The sequence below is a fragment of the Barbus barbus genome, assembly GCF_936440315.1.
Source record: "Barbus barbus genome assembly, chromosome: 6".
Lineage (NCBI taxonomy): Eukaryota > Metazoa > Chordata > Actinopteri > Cypriniformes > Cyprinidae > Barbus > Barbus barbus.
In genome coordinates this window covers 29955121-29981810 of record NC_136734.1, presented here as the reverse complement: position 1 = coordinate 29981810, position 26690 = coordinate 29955121, and the positions used below count along the sequence as shown (strand labels likewise).

The following is a 26690-nucleotide window of genomic DNA, read 5'->3' as shown; positions in this document are numbered from 1 at the left end:
CTATGTGGTAGCTGATTATAGTGATTGTTAGGGCAACCAATCTTTTTGGTTCATTTAATTTACTGGTCAGGCAGCTGATTGGCTTATTCAGTCTGTTATACTCTATTAAATTCTAATTAAAGTGTACTCAGCTAGATATAATTATCTTTCTACATTCTGCCACTGATTAAATCACACCCCTTAAAATGTAATGATTATCTCCTAAAAGTAAGGAAGTAAAGCAGAAATGTCTAAAATGAGTTCTGAAACAAACATAATGTCACATTTATTTATTTCAGGACTGATGTCATCAGGAATCTACCGGAAGAGTGGCATTAATTCTCATGTGACCAAACTGCTGGAGAGGTTTCAAAATGATGCACGAAGCGTAACACTGCTTGAGTCTGAATATTCTGTGGATGACGTGGTTAACACGCTAAAACGATTTCTCAGGGAGGTGAAAGATGGAGTGTTTAATGGACAAGAAAACAACGAGCACTGGCTTAAAGCTGCAGGTGAATAAAAATTGGAGTAATGTGAGATGAGTCATGGGAGTTGTTGAACACTATTGTAGCAAGTACTTTTTATTTTATTTTTTTTAACTCTCTGCAGGTCTAGAGGATATAACTGAGAAGACAAATAGATACCAGCTTCTCCTTTCAAACCTCCCAGATGTTAACAGAGAAACACTCAAAGCACTCATACACCACCTGGTTTGGTATGTTATAAGTCATGTGACTTGCTCAGCTGTCTGAAAGCTACAGAGTACTACATAAACCACTATAAAACAGTAATTTTCTTTTCCGGTGAAGTAACTCTGAAATTAGATGGGAGCTTTTTATCTTCTTGAAAACGTTGTTTTGAATATTTCTGGTACTCTGTTGATTTGAATTGATCATAAGGGTGAGTATGTAGTTATTGGTAGTAGTACATCCAAAAACTTGACCAAAAATGTCTGCTTTGTCAGTGTTCATCACCTGTCTGATGAGAATAAGATGACTATACGAAACCTTGGTATCGTATTCGGTCCAACGCTTTTTCACACGGATGGAACAGATATCACAGGATCTCAGGTGGTGGAAGAGCTGATCCAAAACTACTGCAGCATTTTTAATGTGAGTCAGTCCAACCTTTAAAAATGATTAGCTTAACCAGATAAATGCCTTTTTTTCCCCTTCTTCCAAACCATGTCTTAATTTGAGGTTTATCATTATTAGAGGTTTATCAAAGTGTGTTTGGGCATTTTGTTAAATCAGTAACAATTATATGAATTTTAGAGCTGTTGGAACAGATTTTGTGGTAAATAATTGCATACATATTTTATTCAACTGTGCATGTCACGTCAAATCTGCACACAGAGAAAAGAAGCTACAGTAGCATTGTCATAATGAATGAGAAAAAACTAACCATGGATCATTCAAAACAGTTAATAGGGAATCATCAGTCATAAAAACAAACAAACAATAAACGCATTATTTAGTTGTCCATCCGTTTTGATAAGATGCCCTGTATTCATGTGTACATTGGTGCCTCAAACCACATTCATTCATTAAGAGGAGCAGAGATGAAGTATAATCAAAACGGTCTTCTTCCCAAAGTCTCATGCAGATTTTATTTTTTATCTCTAGAAGGCCTTAAGTTACATAGTGAAGCTCTAAAATATATTGCAATTCGATTCATGCTGACATAGAGACCAACTTATGCATTAATGAATTATTAAATATTCAGAATGCTGATCAAATGCTGTTGATACACTGTTGATAAATACGATGACTGAGATGAAGCTGCTTTTGCAGGTCTCAGAGTCTGACCTTCAGAGACAGCTAAACATGACGTCGGTCATCCTGAATAAACACAATTCCCAGGTCAGAGTTCACAGGACATGGGCATTTACAATATTATGTTAAGAGATTTTTTTTTTTTTAATGATGTTTGGTCATAATGATATATCTAAATATTTTCTCATGTTGATGTGTTGGCTTTGATGACATTACCGAATAGTACAGTAACACCGTAAAGTTGTTGATGAATTATTTGACATTATTTAAATAGTTTTGTTTTGCTGGTATTTGACATTCAGAGGCCCTTGAGTCGAACTCCATCCAGCACCATTTGTGCTGTTTACCTGGAGAAGAAAGCTGAGGGTGCGGAGGTGCTTGTTCAGGTGCATATTTTAATCTTAACACAAGTACTTTATTTGTGGACTTCTTCCACAAATGTTAGTGTAAGATCTTTGTAGGTAAATATTTTTCTTTCCTTGTACTATATGTGTTAGGTCACAGCAGATATGACTATAGTCAATTTGGTTTCTGTGGTTTTGGAGCTCAAAGGAATTCAGCAGGCCAATGAAGAGTTCTGGAGCTGCAATGAAGTTCTAGAGAAAGAGGATATGGGTAAAATTTCAGCCTATTCTGAAAGTGGCATTGACTAATAAGACATGCAAATAAGAATTAAGATAAAAGCCTTTCCTGTAGTTTTTAGATGATTTTCTTTGGAGCTGCTTTAGTTCTATGTTAAAACACCTTAACCGTCACCATCCCGCTGGCGGGATGCCTAAGTGTACTTTAATATATCACAATTAAATCCTAATCTAATCATGACAAACTATATATCGTTGGAATATATATCGTCGTTCTGACGATATATATCCTTTGTCTCAAAGTTTTCCCATTCCTTTTCCCCCCATCACGTTTTAGTAACCATAAGTTATATATCACTTGAAAGCTTAAAACCTCAAAATTCATCCTGTGAAAACCATTTTGAAATTGGACATTGTGTTACCATGGACATGGTACTTCAAAATTTTTAGCGGGCTCCTCCCCCTTAGTGGGGGGGGGGGGGGGGGGGGGTTGTCATATTACAAAATGCATTACGGTCTTTTAGAATCAAAACTTTTTATAATCTTGACAAAATACATATCGTTTGAAAGGTCTCAAGATTCCATATTTGGTGGTTATTTTGTGATAGGTGTAATATTGATAGAGAAATTTACACATTTGTGACAGAAAAATGCATCAATAAAAAAATCAATGGAGTTGGGTGTCACCCGGTGGCTGTTTGTGGTATAACGCTTAAACAAAATTGAATAGGAACCTCAATTTTTTTTTCAATATCAACTTCAAATTTGGAACACAACTTATTAAGACATATGGCTTTAATTATATAGCAATTTAGGACTAAAAACTAATTTGGGGGGGGGGGGGGGGGGGGGGGTGACACGTAAGAGGTTTAAGAGGCAACAGCTGCCGATTTGAAATGCAGATCGATTTAAACAAAAATCCACAGAAAAAAATAACTTTGGCTTGAAACTGGCCAACAACCAATTGTCCGCTTTTGGTACAATACAATAATGAACTATGACAAAGGTTTTAATTCCTTCATTATGAGCCAATTGGTCTTCTGGATGAGACCTTATCTATTGAACGTGACTCTGGATGTGGTTTCTGTGACTACGAAATTCAGTTATTTGAATGTATTTATTGTATTATGGTTTATTTTATAATAGAGAGAACTCTGCATTACCAGGAAAGAGTGCTGCCAATCTATTTTTCACTTAGCTGTCACTCTCACTTGCTGATCAAGAGGAATCCGTATATTATCAGCATCATGAGGTACCTGGGTATGTTTCATCACACAAACACCAATGCATAATCTCTTTAAAAATCAATTCAGTCTCCATAATTGATGAGAATGGTGAAAAAAACAAGTATGAAACATTCCAGATTTCAGTGTGATAAGTCATCATTTCCTCCATTTGGAAATTAAGAGATTCCAAAAATATCTATAAGTACACACATAAAATAGAAACATTGTAAATGAGCATTTAAATGTATATGTCAGAATTCTTAAATCAATCTGTTATTGTAGCTTCTGAAATGCTTTTTTAGCATACATTTTAATTTAATAAAGGCACAATGTTTCTGTCTACAAAACTAATTCCAAACATTTAACCATACACATTTGGCTTAAAAGAGGTTATTAAGGTCACAAGAAATGTGTTTGACTTAAATGTTAAGTGTCCAAGCTTTTGACTTTTACTTTAGCATACATAATACGGTGCAATAAAGAACCCCCAACAATTAAGTGAAAAACAGCTACAATAAGTCTTATATAATAGCCTACTGCTTTTACATTGCTTGTGGCTTGAACAACAGTGCAGTAGTTGTTTGCTTTTTGTGTGTGTGCAGAGAATATAGGGAATCTGTGTAAAAGTGGACCATTGCGTGTTTGTGAGGTTAAAAGTGAAAGTAGCAAAACTTTCCACAGTCGTCACTGTGAGCTTTCTGGCACTACGTTCAGACTACACAAGGAACTGCAGGTGTGTGTATGTGTGTGTGTGTGTAAACGTGAGCAGCTAGTGTATAGTGTGTATAATACACTGATTAAGCATATTAACTTTTAAAAGGCTTCTGTTCTTTCAGGGTTCTCCGTGTGAGAGGGAATATCCTGTCAAAGAGCTCAAGCTCTATCATGGTTGCCGGAGCAAAATGCATCCACCCACACCGTAATAAACCAAGAGCACTTTAACACTGACTCTATCTACAGCTTAAAGGAACACCCCACTTTTTATGAATATTGGCTCATTTTACAACTCCCCTTGAGTTTTACAGTTTTTGAATCCATTTAGCCGATCTCCGAGTCTGGCGGTAGTACTTTTAGCTTAGCTTAGCATAGATCATTGAATCTGATTAGACCATTAGCAGTTGGTCATCAAAAATGACCAAAGAGTTTCGATAATTTTCCTATTTCAAGCTTGACTCTTCTGTACTGAGACCAAGGTAGCTGGGTTCTACTTTCAGGCGCTGCGCAATATCATTGCGCCTGCTGCACCCATGATACGGTAGCAAAGTTCCTTGATTATTATGCCGGAATGAGAGTAGCTATAGTTCACAACTTTTCATTTTTGGTCGGTCTTAGACTTAGTACATGAAGTAACTACAGAAGAGTCAAGTTTTAAATTGGAAAATTATCTAAACTCTTTGTTCATTTTTGAGCGAGATGCTAATGGTCTAATCCAATTCAATGATCTATGCTAAGCTAAGTGCTACCGCCAGACCCGGAGATCAGCTGAATGGATTGGATCACACTTCTAACCACAGCAGCAGCCAAACATGTGACCATGGCATAACTGAAAATGAAACAGTTGTTGAATTCAGAAAAGCATACATGCATACTACACTTACTGTTTGTTGTGCCATATGAAGATATGTCAAAAAGTAAATGTAGAATGCCATTTTGAATTAAGCGAATGTTAGGCAGCTTTTTTTTCTCAAATGTATAAATATAAATACATGTTTTACCCCTTATGAATTTGCATCCTCGTTTCAATATATTAAAGCAATATCCCTATACCTTTAACATACATACATACATATATATATATATATATATATATATATATATATATATATATATATATATATATATATATATATATATATAAGGATACAATTTGTGGTGTGTAAAATTTCTTTAATTTTATGTACAGATGGGGACTGATACTGATTCATGAAAAGCAGCAGTGGTGAGTTTGTTAGGTCGTGGTTTCCAATTTCTGGTCTTGGTCACAATTCTCTCTTAACAGGCACACTCATAGTTTGTTCACACGGCTCTTTCCTGATGACCTGATGATCTAAATACGGTGTGTTAGATAAGACAGACATACAAAATGCGCAGAGCAGTGGGGCAGCAGCACCAGAATTGAGAAATTGATTTACGATGCTGACGACCGTTGAAACACATCATCACAGTCTGTGATAAGGGTCCATAGAGCTGTAACCACCTTGGCCATTCATATATCAATAGCAAATTCTAAAATATTTACATTTAATATACAGTATGTTCATTTAATCATTTAGCAGACGCTTTGATCCAAAGCGAATAATAAATGAAGTCAAATACTCTCCCTCAGTATTGAACATTCAGTTACAACACAAATATTTAGCAGACATATCAAGCAATATACAGTACAACAATTGTTTTTCCTAAAAAGCACCCCTACATACTAATTATTGCCCAATTGTCCCACAGCCTTGTAACAATGTTTTTATTTGCACTAGATAAGCTGCTCTTGTCTATTTTTAGAAGAAAAAATCCTTCATGCTATCTCTGCCTATATATGTATAGCAAATTATAATATTTATTTTACTAGTTGGTTATATTCTTAAACATTTAACTCAAATCAATTGAAACTCTATCTCCATGTCACTGCCCATCTTACTTTGTCTGGATATTTTTCTTTAAGGTATCTCTGCTGTGAGAATGAGGATGAGTTGACTGAATGGACTGCAGTGTTTTACAACGTCCAGGTATATATATATAAACATATAAACTAAGATGCATTTTTATGGCTCCAACTAAAAAGTTTAATTTCTTATTCATAGTATAACGGTGACATCTGGCCCTCCTGGTGAAATAACCTCAAAGCAGCTGATGGGTTGGATAACCGCAATTTCTTCTGAGGGAAGAAACTAAAAAGAAAAAAATATTAAACATGACATGAAAGTGTTTTTAAACAGACTATGCCCTTCTCAGATGATGTATTATTACTAGCAGCACACTGTCCTCTTGAATTATGAGTAATGTGACCCGATGAAATTCCTCTTTAATTCATGTATCTTTGGCACTAATTGCTCTTAAGTATACCTTTGTTTTTTCCATTATTCTGAATGTTATTTACTGTATGCTGAGATAAATGCATAGTGTTTTAAACAAAATATCTGTATTCAGAGAGTATAAAAAATTGTTACAGTGATAAATAAGCCTTGTGGGTTTGAAACAACGTGAGGGTGCATAAGTGCTGTTTTCTTAAGAAGCAGCCGATGAACCTCTGATTGAATTTTTTTTTGATGGTACAGTCTCTTTCATTTTGAAAACAAGGTTGTGATCATGTCAGAAACTGTGTGTAGGCTCAGGAAATGTTATCTGAACAACATTATATTCAGTCTATACACACATCATGTCTAGTTGAGGAACAACTGTAGGGAAGTACAACTTCCTGTGCCACGCAAACCTTTGTCAACACTACTCCCTCCCTCCTGCCCCCTCCTTATGCTGGCATAAAATCATGTGGAGGAGTGCCAGACTGACAGTCAGTCCTCAAAGATTAGACACAAAAACCTAAAGCAGGAATAATGAGAGTAAATAATTTATTTGTTTGTGCGTTAACTGGCTTGTCATTAACTGGGTATGTAATCACTCTTTTGAAATTTGCTTGTGGTTTTTGAATCTTAAAATATAATATCACATCTGGAGTAAACTCAACTTGAGTTCCTTTTTAAAAAAAAATGTATTACTCTGAGTACACGTTTTAATAAGTTAACTTGTAAAATGTTTATGATTTGGGCAAATCAGTCCAAAGTTTCAGCTAAAACAGGCAAACAAGGTTTGTAATGTGTTACCATGTTTTAACCTGCCCAGCCATTTTGTTAGAGAAACTTGCAGTGATAAAAAGTGCAGTAAAACACTGACTGACAGTAAATTAATCTTTAATCAATGTCGTTATGGGTTCAACTGGAATAGTTGTTTGGTTCTTGTTTTTTTATGAAATTGTTGCATGAATAATAGTATTTTTCTATGTATGGGTCAAAGATGAAAAGGGGTTTGAAAAAGCAAAAAACTATAATACATTTATAATACATTTTTAAAATTATAATACATTTTTAGAGAAGACATCCACTAAAATGTAATTTAGTGTAACCGTAGTTCACATAACAATAAATCTTGTCATGCATATTTAGAACAGGGAATTACATTAAAAGACATTTAAGGATCAAAGTGCAGCCTTATCATTCAGGTTTTACTCATTTGTCAAAAAGAACGTTTTAATCATTTAAATATAATACAATTTTGTATGATCACCTTTTCTCTTATGTTTTAATAAGTAGAGGTCAGAATAAATATGTTGTTTCATTTACAGAAATACACATGCATAAATATATGTTGTGTGACCATGGGACATTATTTCACCTATCTTGACATTTTACTTTCAAAGTTTTCATGTCAATTTAAAGGAGACACTTAACTTGCATTTAATATGCTTTCTATGTATATAAAGCCACTTTTGTAAATTTAATTTGATGCAGACAATAAAATGGGATGTCTTTGACACATATAATATACAGCTATATTTTACTGTACTTTCATGTAGCTCAAATAGTACAGCATGGCGCTATCAACTACAAAGTCATGGGTTTGATTTCCAGGGAAAGTATAAATGTAAATGGTTACATCAAATCCAAAGTAGGTTGCTTTGAATATATGTCTGCATAAATCTAAATGAAGCACAGGAAAATAGATCAAATCTTAAAATGTCCACCAGCGGCCCGCTTCAATAAGGAGGTTCAACCAACTCTGAGTTTAAACTTGAACTCTTGAGTTGACTTACCGTGAGATGGGAAACTCAGAGTTTTGGGTTTCAGAAAGGCTGAATTGTGTTAGTTCATTCAACTCTGAGTAAGTTGACTCTGAGTTTAGCGTGTGCACCATGACTATGAAAAGTCATGATCAGTGGAGCTCTGAAATTAAGATTCACCATGGCAACAGCACCCGACAAAAAGACGTTGGCGTACTTCCGAATCAATGCGTCACTTTAATTCTTAAATTAACTGTTAATAATTTAATAACTGTTATAATATCAGAGGTGAAAACTGTAAATTATTGAACTAATATGCATTTTAATAACCAATTAGCATGCTAAGCTAACAAACATAAAACATGCACGGTCAATTTCAGGGAGGTAGGCCTACTTGGGAACGGTAGCGAATATAAAACATTTGTTCAGTCATTTTTGTGCAGCTCATTCCAAATATCATCTTACCAAGTTTTGGACAAAATTTGAAGGAGGAGTAGCGAAAAAACTGTTTTTCATTTACTTCAAAATGGCAGAAGGGCACATTGATGGAAAATGATCAATTGTATATATTCTCAGAATTGGCATTGGGCAAACTGACTAAATATATTTTGCCAATATCTCGCCTTAGACAATACTTCCAACATCTCCCTTGCTATCTTTACAGTACACAAATATTTTCATGAAAAAAAATAGGCCACTGTATTTTTTTCCTTTGTTACAAAGGTTGTAGAAGACTGACTTATTACAGATGAAATTTTACCAATACCTGCTTTACTGGACGTACAGTGCACAAATATGTTTAGAAAAAAACTACTGTAATTCACCAAAAAGGCTTTTTCATGTTCCAAAGGTTGTAGTATGTATGTACCTAGTTACAAAACTACAATATCTCTCTTACTCTATGTACAGTGCACAAATATTTTATGAAAAAATTATAGTAATTTACCAATAGTTTGCGATGACAATTAATATTAGTTCAATATTAGTTTCCATTCTTACATAACTTCTGAACTGTATAAAATCAACGTCAAATTTACAATCTGATATTTGGAAAAACAGCGCTCTTCTTCCTCTGATACTGCTTGAGCCTCTTAGCAGCTCAAAAAACAAAACCTTTATTCAAATTCTGAATGGATTATATTTAGTCTAAAGTGCACAAAGACAGAGATTGAATTTCTGTGCAATAATATGTTGATCGTAGCCAAGATTTATATACAAAAATGTAGATTTGTTAAAGTTTCTCCTTGTTTTGAGGCATTTAAAAATGATTTTAGAATTTTATTTCAATCCATAAAACAATTAAAAACAAAGAGTGCTTTAAAACTCTCTAAACTTCAGGTAACACACTTGTAATTTAATTTGCCTTATAATTTGGTTTACATGTTTTGGTATTATTTTAATTTTATTTTAATTTTATTAATATTATTATTATTCTTGTATTTATGATATGCTGTTTGGATTTATTGTTAATGTGTTTAACAGTGGAATGATGACAATGCCTGTTTGTTATTTGAAGGTTTAATAAAGTTACAAAAAGAAAAAGAAAGTGGGAAAATGGACGTGTGTGTTCTGGACATTCTGAATTCATTAAGTTTACTTTTAAATAAAATATGTAGACTGGAGGCCTAAATACAGATGTTTGTGAAGGATCCTCCTGCTATTGCTCAAATAACTATCAAATCAAAGCAGCGGCACTTTTACCTCCACGTTCATAGACTAAATATTTATTCATGCATTTATTCATTTATTTCAGTCTGCCTAAAATAAAATCAAAATCACTAAGCACATTATATAGCCAAGGCAAGGCAAGTTTATTTATATAGCACATTTCATACACAGTGGTAATTCAAAGTGCTTTACATAAAAGAAAGTGAAATAGACATTAAAAATCAATAAAAACATGGAAATAAAAATAATAAAAACAAGGAATTTTAAAATGATATAGAAATTGATTTAAAATAAATTTAAAGAAAATGATTATAAATTCATTGTAGCCAGTTCGGACATATAGCACAGTGCTCATTCAAATGCACAGTTAAACAGATGAGTTTTGAGTCTTGATTTAAATGTGGCTAATGTTTTAGCACATCTGATCTCTTCTGGAAGCTGGTTCCAACTGCGGGCCGCATATTAGCTAAAAGCAGACTCCCCTTGTTTTGTGTGAACCCTTGGTATTTCTAACTGACTCGATCCTAATGATCTGAGTGGTCTGTTCGGTTTATATTCAGTGAGCATATCAGCAATATATTTAGGTCCTGGGCCATTGAGTGACTTATAAACAAGTAAAAGTACTTTAAAATCAATCCTAAATGTAACTGGAAGCCAGTGTAAGGACCTGAGGACTGGTGTGATATGCTCAGATTTTCTGGTTCTAGTCAGAATCCTGGCAGCAGCGTTCTGGATGAGCTGCAGTTGTCTAATGGTCTTCTGAAGGCCGGTGAGGAGACCATTACAGTAATCCACCCTGCTGGTGATAAAGGCATGAACAAGTTTCTCCAAGTCTTGATTGGAAACAAAACATCTAATTCTTGCAATGTTTTTGAGATGATAGTATGCTGATTTAGTTACTGCTTTGACATGACTACTGAAACTAAGGTCTGTCTCCAGAATCACCCCAAGATTTCTGACTTGATTTTTAGTTGTTTGACCCCTAGAGTCAAGGTATGCATTCACCTTGAGAACTTCATCTTTGTTTCCAAATGCAATGACTTCAGTTTTCTCCTTGTTTAACTGAAGAAAGTTCTGGCACATCCAACTGTTTTGCCTATAATATTGCCCAGTCATAACATCAGTTGCATCAGTGCAATAATAATTCACCACATTTATTACTGTTACATCAGTTATGGAGGAGACAGGCTCAGTATGTAGCAGCAGACGCACAATACATTTTAATCCATGACTTCACTGCTTGTTCTTTTCACAGATGTGTGCTATGCCACTGCTACCATCTAAAAACATTAATAAATGTATTAAATGAATATGATAATAAAAGAACATAACTTTTGAAGTTTATTTTGCCAACAGGTAAGCACAATGAGATATGGTCAGTTTTACATTATCATTTACAACCTGTTATTCTATTTCTTCACAGACTTGTTTATCTGGGCTTTATATCCCGCTGGAGCAAGTGAGTGTAACTAAACACATCCATCAAAACACACAGTGTGAATGTCGATCAAAAGAATATTCAGTTGAATTAATGACAGTTTACTGAGATGTACTTAATCCATGACATGTAATGTAATACAAAGTAACATTTAATTTTATGAAAGCAGTAACAGGACTACTGAAAAATAAACGGCAATCTATCCTTACTATCAAGTATTCTGATTATAGACCGTTACACCCAACACCAAGTATGGAGAGATTCTGCATTATAACCTTCAGGTATTTTTCTGATATAAAGAGCAAAGAAGGTGCTTCATGTAAATAAAATTAAATATAGATAAAAATAAACACAAATATGGGCTATATACACAAAATATTTAGCAGTAGTCTGCTATTAAAAAAACATGTAAAAATATGTCTTTTATTAGGAGTATAAGGGAGCTTCTAGTATGACTATCAAGACCTTGATTAGCTGGTTCAGGTGTCTTTTTCAGGGGCGTAGCTATCATTTCAGAAGTGAGGGGGACAGAAATGTTATATTTATATTTATATAAATATAATATATGTATATTGTCACGAATCCTGGCCAACTCTCCACCAGATGTCACTCACTCACCACATGGACTCGTACACCACACAGCACACTGGACTACAGTTCCCACAATCCATTGCACTGACGACACGCAGCTGATTACACGGATCACACAGCTGAATTCACTGATCACCCCATCACACACACTATTTTACCTGGGACTTCCTCTTGCTCTCGGCCGAGTATTGTCTGCATTTAGTGCTCTCCTAGCGCTAGCTGCTTTACCGTGCCTTCCGTGTTTCTGTTCAGTTTCTGTAATTGTTAGCATTTATCACTCCCCAAGCGATAGCAACTTTACATAGCCATAGTCATTGTCTTAGCCTTAGCCTTAGTCTTGCCTTGTTTTCCTGCCGTGTCTGACCCTGCCCTTGTTTCCTTGATTTACCCTTCGCCTCTGCCGTTTGGACTCTGTTCGCTCCCCGTTTGGATTATTGCTCACGTCATCGCTGTCAAGCCAGAGCCTGCTCACGTCATCGCTGTCAAGCCAGAGCCTGCTCACGTCATCGCTGTCAAGCCAGAGCCTGCTCACGTCATCGCTGTCAAGCCAGAGCCTGCTCATCGGCCGAGTATTGTCTGCATTTAGTGCTCTCCTAGCGCTAGCTGCTTTACCGTGCCTTCCGTGTTTCTGTTCAGTTTCTGTAATTGTTAGCATTTATCACTCCCCAAGCGATAGCAACTTTACAGAGCCATAGCCATAGTCATTGTCTTAGCCTTAGTCTTGCCTTGTTTTCCTGCCGTGTCTGACCCTGCCCGTGTTTCCTTGATTTACCCTTCGCCTCTGCCGTTTGGATTATTGCTCTCGTCTCTGGATTATCTCTCTGCCTTGCCCCTTTGGATACTGTTCGCTGATCGTCGACCCACGCTCGCTCCACGGATTGCTCTGTCTTGTCCTTGCCATACCTGTTTGCCGATCTCTGACCCTGCCTGTTTTATGACCATGTTTTATAATAAAGCTTTGCATGTGGATCCGGATGTCTCACGTCTCGTCAGCCCCGTAACAGAATACTCGGCCGACACAAGGATCCAGCGGCTTTTCAAGAGGACATTGGCCAGGTATGGACACTGCACAACTGTTGTTAACCCCCGAGCAGGGTTCGAGACCGCTCGAGGAATACATACAAGAGTTTTTAGATCTTGCTTATTTCTCTGATCTGCCGGACTATGCACTAATAGATTTTTTTTTTTTTGTGAGGGCATTAATCAGCAGCTCAAACGACAGTTAATCCGTGAGGGTCCCCATGCGTCACTCGCTCAATTTATGGACTGTGCTTTGCTGTGTGTGGGCTCTTCATTCACTGTGGGTGTCACGGAGGAACGCAACACCGCACTCACTCGCAAAATGCCGGCAACAACAACACCCCTTCAAGTCATTGCTGCCAAGCCAGAGTCTGCTCCCGTCAAGCCAGAGTCTGCTCCCGTCAAGCCAGAGTCTGCTCCCGTCAAGCCAGAGTCTGCTCCCGTCAAGCCAGAGTCTGCTCCCGTCAAGCCAGAGTCTGCTCCCGTCAAGCCAGAGTCTGCTCCCGTCAAGCCAGAGTCTGCTCCCGTCAAGCCAGAGTCTGCTCCCGTCAAGCCAGAGTCTGCTCCCGTCAAGCCAGAGTCTGCTCACGTCATCGCTGTCAAGCCAGAGTCACACCACGTCTCAGTGCTCCAGCCAGAGTCTCTTCACGCCTCAGCTCCTCAGCCAGAGTCTGTTACCACAGATTCAAGGTCAGTCCTTCGAGTTCTGATATCCAGTGTGATGGACCCACCACTGATGTCAGTGCGAGTAGCTGGCATTCCCAGGGCCTCAACCCTGGCTGTTACTGAGACTATTCCCCTGACCTCAGTGCTTCCCGTTATGGCGGTCGCCATTTTGAGTGTGTGGGCTGCACACTGTGCTCCTGAGGCCTCTCCTGTCCACGAGTCTGTTCCTGAGGTCTCTCCTGTTCATGAGTCTGCTCCAGTGCCTCCAGAGGTGGCGGCTTCCGCTGCAGAACCTCCCGAAGTGGTGGCACCTACTCCCGTATCCCGAGAATCCAGTTCTCATGTCACGGCCAGGAGTGCCGATCCCGAATACAGTTCTCCAGTCACGGCCGGAAGTGCCGATCCAGATCCCCGAGAATCCTGTTCTCCAGTCACGGCCAAGGAGGTCGTCTGCGAATCCTTGTCCTGCCCAGTCACGGCCATGAAGGCCGTTCTTGAACTCACTGTCTACCCTATCACGGCCATGGAGGCTGTTCCTGAGCTCACGCCCTGTCCTGTCACGGCTAAAGAGGCCGTCTGTGAATTCTCGCGCTGTCCTGTCACGGCCAAAGAGGCCGCCTGTGAACTCACGCCCTGTCCTGTCACGGCCAAAGAGGCCGCCTGTGAGCTCTCGCCCTGTCCTGTCATGGCTAAAGAGGCCGTCTGTGAACCCTCGCCCTGTCCTGTCACGGCTAAAAACGCCGTCTATGAATCCTCGTCCTGCCCTGCCGCGCCCCCTGAGATCATGAATGCTCTCCCTGTATTGTCTGTCTCTGCTCTCCTTGTGTTGTCTGTCTCTGTTTCCCCCAGATCTCAGACTCTGCCATGGTTTCCTGCCCAGTCTGCTTCCTGGCGAGGGTTTTCTACTCAGGTCTGGTGGTCCTCTGCCCTGCTGTGGTGGTCTTCTGCTCGGGTCTGGTGGTCGTCTGCCCCACCGTGGTGGTCTTCTGCTCGGGTCTGGTGGTCGTCTGCCCCGCCGTGGTGGTCTTCTGCTCGGGTCTGGTGGTCGTCTGCCCCGCCGTGGTGGTCTTCTGCTCGGGTCTGGTGGTCGTCTGCCCTGCCGTGGTGGTCTTCTGCTCGGGTCTGGTGGTCGTCTGCTCCGCGGTGGTGGTCTTCTACTCCGGTCTGGTGGTCATCTACTCCGCCCTGGTGGGCTCCTGGTCCGTCTGCTCCGCCCTGGTGGGCTCTTGCTCTGTCCTGGTCTCCGGTTCCGCCGGGGTGTCCTGCTCTGCCGGTTCTGCCTCAGTCCCCGGTCTTCCCACTTCCTCACGGACCTGGCCCTCCGTCCCTCCCCCTGTTCCGTCTCCGCTCCACCGCCCTCCTGGACTATATAGGAGCGTCTGGAAGCCGCTCCTTGGGGGGGGGGCTATGTCACGAATCCTGGCCAACTCTCCACCAGATGTCACTCACTCACCACATGGACTCGTACACCACACAGCACACTGGACTACAGTTCCCACAATCCATTGCACTGACGACACACAGCTGATTACACGGATCACACAGCTGAATTCACTGATCACCCCATCACACACACTATTTTACCTGGGACTTCCTCTTGCTCTCGGCCGAGTATTGTCTGCATTTAGTGCTCTCCTAGCGCTAGCTGCTTTACCGTGCCTTCAGTGTTTCTGTTCAGTTTCTGTAATTGTTAGCATTTATCACTCCCCAAGCGATAGCAACTTTACAGAGCCATAGCCATAGTCATTGTCTTAGCCTTAGTCTTGCCTTGTTTTCCTGCCGTGTCTGACCCTGCCCGTGTTTCCTTGATTTACCCTTCGCCTCTGCCGTTTGGACTCTGTTCGCTCCCCGTTTGGATTATTGCTCTCGTCTCTGGATTATCTCTCTGCCTTGCCCCTTTGGATACTGTTCGCTGATCGTCGACCCACGCTCGCTCCACGGATTTCTCTGTCTTGTCCTTGCCATACCTGTTTGCCGATCTCTGACCCTGCCTGTTTTATGACCATGTTTTATAATAAAGCTTTGCATATGGATCCGCATGTCTCGCGTCTCGTCAGCCCCGTAACATATATACTTTTTTTTTATTTATTTTTTTTTTTTAAATAAGTCTCTTCTGCTAACCAAGCCTGCATTTATTTATTTGAATATATTGGAAAATGTCATTTATTTCTGTGATCAAAGCTGAATTTTCAGCATCATTACTCCAGGCTTCAGAGTCACATGATCCTTCAGGAATCATTCTAATATGCTGATTTGCTGCTCAAGAAACCTTTTTTAAATTATTATTATTTAAAACAGTTGAGTAAATGTTTTCAGGATTCTTTGATGAATACAAAGATCAGCATTTATCTGAAATAAAAAGCTTGGTCCCACTTTACATTAGGTGGCCTTAACTACTGTGTACTTACATTTAAATTAATAATTTGATACAATGCACTTACTGTGTACACATGTTATTACATTGTACTTATATTTTTAAAAATACCTGAATGTAACTACATCTGTAATTTCTGTCATTACATTTATAATTACACTGTTGATCCAGTCCTCACACCTTAACCCAACCTTAAACCTACCCATACCACCAAACCTGTCACTAACCTTACCTGTATCCCACCTCAATAGCAGCAAAAGTGTTTTGCAATGCAATATGACCAAAATAAGTACATTGTACTTATTTTTTGATGCAAGTACATAGTCGTTAAGGCCACTTAATATAAAGTGTGACCAAAAGCTTTTGTAACATTATACACTATACCATTCAAAAGTGTGGAGTCAGTATTATTATTTTATTTTATTTTATTTATTTTGCAAAAGAAATGGTAGAAATTAATACTTTTATTTAGCAAGGATGGTTTAATTGATCAAAAGGGATAAAGACATTACATTGTTACAAAAGATTTCTATTTCAGATAAATGCTGTTCTTCTGAACTTTCTATTCATCAAAAATAGCCCAAATAAAAAAAGATTTTTTTTTTAAATATAGAAAATCACATAAGTCTAAATGTCAATCAAAAACATTTTCAATGCACAAATATCAACAAATACCAATGAAAGAATTTGATTTCACTATTTACAAGGTCTCTGCTGTTTATGAACCTTTTTGAGAGCTGCACAAGTAAAATGAACACTGTATGAGTGGGGTTAGACAATGTCTATGGTAACATTTTAAGCCATAAATTGGCATGACATCTTCACACAAAAAATCTTATAAAATGACATTTCAGCTTTTAAACCATTTTTATGAAAAGGGACAAGTCAAACATATTAATTTAAAACTTAATTGTTTAGAATTTTAGAAGGCACATTAACTTCTTTCAACATTTATAACTGTTTGCTGCATAAAAACATGGGTCGATATTCGCATTGATCTGAACATAAGATAAAATTTTGAAATGTGCAGCGCTCATATTTATTCAATGGCATCATTGCCTTTTGAAGTTTAATCCAGCTGTATCGCGATTCTTGTCTTTCCATCACCAACTGTAAGACCTCTTGAAATTGGAATTAAGACTTTTCTTATACCATTTAACATATTTAAACCTTTTTATGGCCTTGGATCAAACTTAACACCTGTGTCCCAACCAGACGCGATGTGATGCGATTAAAAACTATATTTTTCAGAAGAAATTGTGAATTTCACCCACTCACACGTACGTACAATACATGGGAAAAAGGGGAATTAAAAGTGAATAAGTGAAATAGTTACAGAAACCAGGGGAATGAAGCTACAAGAAGGGTAAGAGTCAGTTAACCACCTAAGCAGAACCATCAGCACTTTGGTAACAAGGGGTTACCAAATTTATATTGGTAGCCCACAGTTTATACTATACCTGTCAGTCCTCTTGTCGTGTGTGTCACGTGTTCCTGCCTCTTGTGTCCATATTTGGTTTGTTTCCTGTCCTTTTTTAATGTGATCATTAGTTAATTCTGTTCCAGCTGTGTTTGTGTAATTAACTTGTGTATTTAAGTTCCTGTCTGTTCAGTTTCGTGTCGTCTGGTCTACTCGTTACTCCCAGGTGTTCCTGTCTGTGTCAGCCTTGCCCTGCCTTGTTTGGATTTATTAAAGACTATTATCTTGAGTTTACTCCTCCTCTCCGTGTTCCTCATTGATCCTTGCTGTGTGCACCGTGACAATACCTCAGTTTAGTTCAGTCATACAGTGGGGGAAAAATTTTTTTGATCCCCTGCTGATTTTGTACGTTTTCCCACTGACAAAGAAATGATCAGTCTATAATTTTAATGGTAGGTTTATTTGAACAGTGAGAGACAGAATAACTTACTTTACTTTACTTTACTTTTGTCATTTAGCAGACGCTTTTGTCCAAAGCGACTTACAAATAAGAAAAAGTAACTAAAACTAAAAAGTTACAACTCTATAAATACTATCTACCCACATATTTAAGAAAATAAAGAAATTAAATAAAATTAACACATGCATATAACAACAACATTTCAATAATAAACATATCAATGAAAAAATTAAATAAAAAGCTACTACTATCCCTTGCCGGTGTCCCTGCCCGGTGGAGTCGCACGGTAGAGTCGATGGTCTTTACACTCTTTACTTTTTTACTTTTGTCATTTAGCAGACGCTTTTGTCCAAAGCGACTTACAAATAAGAAAAAGTAACTAAAACTAAAAAGTTACAACTCTATAAATACTATCTACCCACATATTTAAGAAAATAAAGAAATTAAATAAAATTAACACATGCATATAACAACAACATTTCAATAATAAACATATCAATGAAAAAATTAAATAAAAAGCTACTACTATCCCTTGCCGGTGTCCCTGCCCGGTGGAGTCGCACGGTAGAGTCGATGGTCTTTACACTCTTTGGTCTTCACACTAGGAGGGCTTCACACGACGACTGCCGCGGTATAATAACCTTTATTATACCAAACCAACAAATGATCATTTCAATTCAGCTGGACCCACTTTCCTGTTTATCAACTACAAATGGCCAAGCAAGTGCACACACTGACAAGATACACGATACAGTACGAGACCAAACGCGATTTCAGCAACTCTCATCCTAGTAAACAAAATAAGCGTTTCCTAGCAACGGCAAATGCGCTAAACACTGAGACAAGTAAATACACTTACGAGCTGATTTTAAACTTCCGCTGATAGACTGCTTCTCTTAAAGACCACTTCATTACACTGCCTTCTGCTGGCGCTTGAACCCACTTTCCTGTTTATCAACTACAAATGGCCAAGCAAGTGCACACACTGACAAGATACACGATACAGTACGAGACCAAACGCGATTTCAGCAACTCTCATCCTAGTAAACAAAATAAGCGTTTCCTAGCAACGGCAAATGCGCTAAACACTGAGACAAGTAAATACACTTACGAGCTGATTTTAAACTTCCGCTGATAGACTGCTTCTCTTAAAGACCACTTCATTACACTGCCTTCTGCTGGCGCTTGAACCCACTTTCCTGTTTATCAACTACAAATGGCCAAGCAAGTGCACACACTGACAAGATACACGATACAGTACGAGACCAAACGCGATTTGGTCACAATAATAACAACAACAACAAAAAAAATCCAGAAAAACGCATTTCAAAAAAGTCAATGAGTCAAATAAATATTTGACCCCTTCGCAAAACATGATTTAGTACTTGGTGGTAAAACCCTTGTTGGCAATCATAGAGGTGAGACGTTTCTTTTAGTTGGCCACCAGGTTTGCACACATCTCAGGAGGGATTTTGTCCCACTCCTCTTTGCAGATCCTCTCCAAGTCATTAAGGTTTCGAACCTTCAGCTCCCTCCACAGATTTTCTATGGGATTAACGTCTGGAGACTGGCTAGGCCTTTTTTGGCTTGGCCATGTGTTTTGGGTCATTGTCATGCTGGAATACCCATCCACAACCCTTTTTCAATGCCCTGGTTGGCTTCAATGCCCTGCCCCTGGCAGTACATGGCCCCGTCCATCATTCCTTTGATGCGGTGCAGTTGTCCTGTCCCCTTAGCAGAAAAACACCCCCAAAGCATAATGTTTCCACCTCCATGTTTGACGGTGGGGATGGTGTTCTTGGGGTCATAGGTAGCATTCCTTTTGGATTTTGGTCTCATCTGACCACAACACTTTCATCCTGTTCTCCTGTGAATCATTGCCAAACTTCAGACGGGCCTGTACATGTGCTTTCTTGAGCAGGGGGACCTTGTGCTGCAGGATTTCAGTCCTTCACGGCGTAGTGTGTTACCAATTGTTTTCTTGGTGACTATGCCTTGAGATCATTCACAAGATCCTCCCGTGTAGTTCTGGGCTGATTCCTCACCGTTCTCATGATCATTGAAACTCCACGAGGTGAGATCTTGCATGGAGCCCCAGTTCGAGGGAGATTGACAGTTATTTTGTGTTTCTTCCATTTGCGAATAATCGCACCAACTGTTGTCATCTTCTCACCAAGCTGTTTGGCGATGGTCTTGTAGCTCATTCCAGCCTTGTGTTGGTCTACAATCCTGTCCCTGACATCCTTGGACAGCTCTTTGGTTTTGGCCATGGTGGAGAGTTTGGAATCTGATTGATTGATTGCTTTTGTGGACAGGTTGTCTTTTATACAGGTAACAAGCTAAGATTAGGAGCACTCCCTTTAAGAGAGTGCTCCTAATCTCAGATCCTTACCTGTATAAAAGACACCTGGGATCCAGAAATCTTGCTGACTGATAGGGAATCAAATACTTATTTCACAAATCAATTTGTAACTTTTTTGAGATGTGTTTTTCTGGATTTTTTGTTTTTGTTATTCTGTCTCTCACAGTTCAAATAAACCTACCATTAAAATTATAGACTGATCATTTATTTGTCAGTGGGCAAACGTACAAAATCAGCAGGGGATCAAATATTTTTTCCCCACTGTATGTACGATACTTGCATTGCCTTGGCTGTTGAACGAACATCTAGATGCAGTCTCAAAGGAAAGTCTTAATGGTTCAGTAGTTTTTTAGTGGTGAAGTTACAACAGTTTCTTCCGGGTTGAAGACAGACAAACTTCAGACGATGTTAGCCTGACTCAGTTGTGGTAAGGAGAGCTCTTTCTCAAGTAGAAGTTGCAACATAGCTTGTTGTAACTTTGAGGTCCTTGGTCAAACTAGATATCTCCCATCTTCTGCACACAAACAGCAACCAGAAGAAGGGACCAGGAGCACAAACGAGGGAGGTCACTGAGTAGTGACCTTTTAACTTCTGGCAAGGTGACACCTCCTGAGTTTGGCTTGACCAGTGAAAAAGGTGTAATTTTTAGAGAAAGCTTCTTTGTTTGGAAGCTGGCTCATTTGCATGATTCAAGTGGGTTAGCAGATTGGGGTCCCTTTATTCTCTCATTAATATATATCAAGAGTCCCGTTGAAGCAACCTGTCCTCCAACCAATACGCCCATACAGGTCGTTTGTCCAAATCCCTGAAATATGACCCATCAGAGCGTATACTACAATTGCGCCCCTATCGGCAACAGGACATTTTCATATTAATGCTTGTACTCGTTTATCTGCATTATTATTCTGATTCCGTGTAGCTCAGTTGGTAGAGCATTGCGTTATACGATGATATGTAATCATGCGATCATGGGTTTGATCCTGGAGAACGCACGTGCTCATAAAATGTGCACTAAAAATCATGATTTTGCATGACCCCTCTAAGGGGTAGGGTTAGATGTGGTCATTCGTACGAATTAGCCACCTAGTAAAATATGTACGAATTACCGTGAGATCGGTGTAAAAAGTCCACACATTGCTTTTAAATAAACATGCATTTTGATTGGTAATGACAGTCATACGTCATTTCATGAGGACAGGGGCAACACGACACTGTCATTATTTTTATGAGCGCTAGAGGGCACTTAACTTTAAAATGAAAATATAGGTCGTAATAAGACGCTTGCACAAACAACCTATAGGGTCTTTTTTTGTTGGAGGACAGGCTCCCAGCAATGTTACATATTATGAGCTAATGATCTGATCATAAAGCATGCATAAAAGATGTTCATGTTCATATGCATGTTCTGCCTTTTTGGGGTTGTTTGCAGTTCAGGGAACTTGCTTGTTGGATGTGGAGTGATGTGTATTATTTGTTAAATATAGCATACTAACAAGATGGTAGTATGCTGTTTCAGATTGATCAATCATCTAACAAAAGCAGGTGGAGGATTAAAAATCTAGAGCACTGAGGAATAACAAGCTTCTTTGTTTATTGCACAGGCTTTTATACACACCACCCAATGTGTATGAGTAAGTACAAACAACTTCAAGTATGCTAATAATGCTTAAAATATCAGGTTTCAGTGCATTTGGATTTGCGTTTCCTGCAATTGTGTGTGATTTTTTTATTTATTTTTTCCAGCTCAGAAGGCAACTTTCTTCTCGTGGCACCATGGTTAGCCCCAATTGTACGGGAAGGAACTTTTGATCCCACACTGATTGATGCAATTTATAAGAAGCAAAACATCACCATAGCAACTACAATTTTCGCTCTTGGAAAGTGAGTTCCTTTTTTCAGCAATCTTTATTTGCAATGTATAGTATATTTAAAACATAGTTCACCCAAAATGCTATGGTCACAGTTATATACCTGCTTTATTTATTTTTTAAATATTTGTTTTGCTCATGCCTATGATTTTATGCTCTAGTTGTCTGCACCTAAAATAAAAGACCTGTTTTATCTCTAGATATTGTTAAATTTTGTTATTTGTTAAAAATTGGAGTTTGCTATAGGTTTGGGTTTTTCAGATAATAAATTAAACTTTCTTTATGGCACTTTGACTGGGCTATCATCCCACCGACACCTTTCTATTTTTTATGGGGAAAAATTTAATTGGCATTTAATATATTATTATTCTAGCTCTCTCCTTCTCTGTTTTTCAGGTACACACAGTTTCTTAAAGATTTCCTGGAATCCGCAGAGCAAAATTATTTTGTTGGATTTCGTGTGCATTATTACCTGTTCACCGATCTTCCGGAACAGGTTCCTGCAGTGAAACTTGGTGAAGACCATCATCTGACGGTGTTGACCGTGGCTAGTTCTAACAGATGGCAGGAGATCAGTTTGCGCAGGATGGAAAGGCTGGAGAAACTGATTGAGAGTCGACTGTTGAATGAAGCCGACTACGTTTTCAGCCTTGATGTGGATTCAAAGTTCTATGGGCGATGGGGGGCAGAGACTTTGGGTCGTCTTGTAGGTGCCATACATCCATGGTATTATAAAACCCATCATGAATGGTTCCCATATGAGCGCAGGCCCGAGTCTCAAGCGTACATTCCTTATTCTGAGGGTGATTATTATTATGGAGGAGCTGTGATCGGTGGCATAGCGAAAGATGTATATCAGCTTGCTAAAACCTGTAGGGAACAGCTGGACATTGATGCCGCTAAATCCATTGAGGCGGCATGGCAGGAGGAGTCCCATTTGAACAAATACTTGCTGTATAACAAACCCAGTAAACTGCTTGCACCCGAGTATCTGTGGGATGACAGAAAATATAAACCACAAGAGATAAAAATAATCCGTTTCTCTCAAGTTCATAAAAACTACAATGAAATTCGTCCAAACCCATAGCAGCTGTTAAAGGGATAGTTCACCCCAAAATGAAAAAGACCCCATGATTTACTCATCCTCAAGCCATCCTACAGTATATGTGTATATGACTTTCTTCTTTCAGACGAATACAATCGGAGTTATGATGAATGGCGTTCCAGCAGATGATGTAGGACATAGGCGTAGAGTAAGCTCCGGTCTTGTGAGAAGCAAGTTTTGTTTACAGCAAAGGACAATAAATCCTCAGACATTTTTCTTTACAAATCCTTGTTTTCTACCTCTAATTTGTGAAAGTTGTTTTGTTTTGCTCAACTGAGGCAGCATTTAAAGGAAATGTTCACCCCAAAAAATAAAATTTGCTGTTATTTATCCTCAGTCGAAGACTAAAAATGATTTTTAGATGATCCCATGGTCCTTGTTGATTCATAATATGCAGGTCGTTTATTTTCGGTCCGCCGGGAAACAAAGATTCCGTGGCGCAAAACTCCCTCACGAAAGAAGAAAGCCGTCGTGTTTACAAATGTGATGACGAACGCTTATCAGGGTCAACTAAAAGCTGGATTTTCGAAAGTATGTGAAATATTTAATACATAAATACATCCAAGAGTTTCACATACCGGTTTATTATTGTGGCGACATTTCCATGCTCCGAAACGTGATGCTCGAAACGAACTATGATTGGTTGTTTGACATGTCGGTCAAATGGCCTCATGGGCGGACCTTGGCCAATGAAAACGGCTATATATTCCAGAGCTTCAGCCATCAGTCTGAAGGTCTGGCTACGCGAGACTACTTTGAGAGTCAAAAAAAGAAAAACAAACCAGATACAAAAACAAGAAATGAATCCCTGCGACTCCTGACAATATATTGAGGTATTATGAAGTGAAATGATCATTCTGTGTAAGAAACTGAACATTATTTAATTTGTACCTGTAATCCATAACCTCAGACAAATGGTCCTGCATGGCCGTAACCATTAACGTGGCCGTTTACAACATAAAGGGAGGACATTTGTGCATTCTTATAGTTAAGAAGTGTGTGGGAATTATTTTAGTGACTGTTTAAAGTTGTTTGCAAAATAATCCCTTACCCAGTTACATACAAACTGAATTACTTTGATTTAACTTGAATATTATGTGTCTACAACAGCCTACAACATGTGCAGTCCTAATCGCGTGTCTCAGAAAACTGTTTGTAAAGGCAGCTAAAGTGACAGAATGACTTTAGCAATTAGCGACTGGCTCTTTTACTTAGAAGGCTGTAGGCTACTGTATTATGTTGCAAATTGCACTTTCGCTCATTTAGAAGTAGCCTAATATTTGCCTACAGTTTTGTTAATTGATCTAATTCTGTCGCTCTGGAAAAGAGTGATCTGTGACAATAGGTGCGTTCGACTTGAAGCACGGCTACAGACGGCGATCAACGAGAGTAGCCGCTTGCAGTCAGGGGTGGAGTTGAAAACGGATGTGTCAAGCTGGACACTTTCTGCTCCCGTTAGTGACACTCACGTGGTGTTTGCATACTCTATCAAAGATGAAGTGAATAAAATGCAATATTTGTCAAATACACAGACGTTTCAGAAACGTTTTCATGAGCAACAGAAACACTTTTTATATACTGCTTAATACAGTGCCATCTGCTCAAGAATAAAGTTCAACGTAAACTATTTAAATACTAATAAAGTGGGGGTATGTATGCTTTCATTATGATAAACGTGACTCAATATAACATTGCGACTACAGTAAAAAAGCTTTTACTGCTCTAAAAACAGATTTGTGAGCTGTATTAGATTTGAAGACGTTATGGTGCATTCACACCGGACGCGACTTGCGCGAATAAATCGCGCTATTCGCGCGTAGTTGGACGCGTGAACATTTTGGGTTTACTCGCTTCATTCGCGTGTGAAATACGCTTCATTCGCGCGTGAAATTCACTGCACAACAGACGCGAATTCGCGTCATGGGCGGGGCTTCTGCCAGGGGGCACAATGACTGCCACAGAGAGCATATGTATAGAATTTGGCAAATAAAATCACCTTTATGTGCTATGGAAACACTGGACCCGTGTATTTCAGCCGAGAATGTAGTTGTTTAAAACTCAAATCTGCTGTTTATTTACAAAAACAGCCCCTATTTGAAAATGTGCTTTGCCGATTTCGGAGCCGTGAGCTCCAGGCGATCACCGGGCGCTCGTGCTCATGTATGCCGAAGAGAGGAGCATAACCTCGGCTAGTCTGACATTTGCCGCTGGCTCTGATGTCTCTGTAGTGGATAAACATAAGATATCATTTGTTTTGGGTAAATCTAACATGTAATCTTTGGTCTATGGTACAGCTCCGGGTATCCACATACAGCGACAATGATTTTGTCCTTTGTTGTTGTTTTGATTTCTGCCTCTGCTCCACACGTCACTACTAGAGCAAGCTCCTGATTGGTTGGCGCGGCGCGAAATATCCGCCAAAGTTCAGATTTTTCAACTTGCGCGATTCGCGCGAATCTTGCGTTCCGCGCGTCAAACGCTCGAAACGCTCAATTCGCGCCGCGCCATTCGCGCGAATCGCGTCATTCGCGCCGCCTCATTCGCGCGAATCGCGCCGCAGGATGTCTAATCGCGTCTTTGCATTGACTTAACATGTAAATCACTCGCGCTTAACGCTTCATTCGCGTCTGGTGTGAATGCACCATTAGAAACACATATCATTGTTGTCATGTGGTGAATTTGGCCAATCGTGAAACAGCTGTGTCGTCATCAGCGCTCCCGCAGTCGCTCTGGAGAAATTGCGCCGGCTGAGTCAGCCGGCTGCTCTCGAAACGCTATCGCGGTACTTTGATGCCACACGTGACAGTGACGTGTGGTCGGCGCCGGTTCAAGTCGGACTAAATTTCTAACCGGCATGCACTGCTTCAAGTCAGCCGCCGATCGGTCTGCTAAGTGCTGCATGAAGTCGAACGCACCTATTGTATTATGTTGAATATCCAAGTTTTTTGTGCCTATTAGGCTTGCTTGAGATGAGCAAAATCTGCGCAGAACCGAACTGTCGGATTCTGCAGTCGAGCGCAGTTGCTCTCCACCAACTGCGCTGATCAAAAGCATCATGGGAAACGACTTGCTGACGACACAGCTTAATGCTCATTGGCTGCGAATGTCAGCTGATATTTTTTCCCCTTAATCCTAAGAAGTCCATTACCTATAGCCTAATACTATTTACTTTTTCTATAGTAATTTATTAGTAATTAGGACACGTGCTTTATTTATTTGCCCTTTTATTTTATTTTCTTGGTTTGAAGTCCTGTTTGTTGTAATTTTCTCTTTATGTATTGTATGCTGGTGTTAATTTTGTACATTTACATTTTTGTACAACATTATTCCATTAAATAAATGAGTCAATCCATCAATACATGCATGCATAGGCTACATCTAATGTG

The 26690-nt window shown here is 39.1% G+C and overlaps 2 protein-coding genes across 4 annotated transcripts in view; both read left to right on the top strand.

Annotated features, from left to right (window-relative positions):
• Positions 1-7897, top strand: part of LOC306871706 (arf-GAP with Rho-GAP domain, ANK repeat and PH domain-containing protein 1-like) — a 17646-nt gene extending 9749 nt beyond the window's left edge. Inside the window, exons 18-29 of the mRNA XM_079419814.1 lie at positions 279-494; positions 592-697; positions 947-1094; positions 1776-1844; positions 2060-2143; positions 2255-2372; positions 3485-3598; positions 4167-4297; positions 4401-4483; positions 5468-5503; positions 6224-6287; positions 6363-7897. Of these exons, the coding sequence (XP_079275940.1) occupies positions 279-494; positions 592-697; positions 947-1094; positions 1776-1844; positions 2060-2143; positions 2255-2372; positions 3485-3598; positions 4167-4297; positions 4401-4483; positions 5468-5503; positions 6224-6287; positions 6363-6392 (1199 nt within the window). The 3' untranslated portion in view covers positions 6393-7897. The remainder of the gene's footprint in view (positions 1-278; positions 495-591; positions 698-946; positions 1095-1775; positions 1845-2059; positions 2144-2254; positions 2373-3484; positions 3599-4166; positions 4298-4400; positions 4484-5467; positions 5504-6223; positions 6288-6362) is intronic.
• LOC306871707 (globoside alpha-1,3-N-acetylgalactosaminyltransferase 1-like) lies at positions 7030-26690 on the top strand. Of its 3 annotated transcripts, XM_079419815.1 has the most exons (6): positions 7030-7165; positions 11424-11459; positions 11669-11719; positions 21933-21962; positions 22075-22212; positions 22596-24068. In XM_079419815.1, exons 1-6 carry the CDS (start codon positions 7113-7115, stop codon positions 23284-23286), a joined length of 999 nt encoding a protein of 332 aa, XP_079275941.1. In that variant the 5' UTR covers positions 7030-7112; the 3' UTR covers positions 23287-24068. The 3 variants fall into 3 exon arrangements, with proteins under 3 accessions (XP_079275941.1, XP_079275942.1, XP_079275943.1); XM_079419816.1 differs by lacking the exon at positions 11669-11719 and having other exon boundaries at positions 22596-26690; XM_079419817.1 differs by lacking the exons at positions 11669-11719; positions 21933-21962 and having other exon boundaries at positions 22596-24062.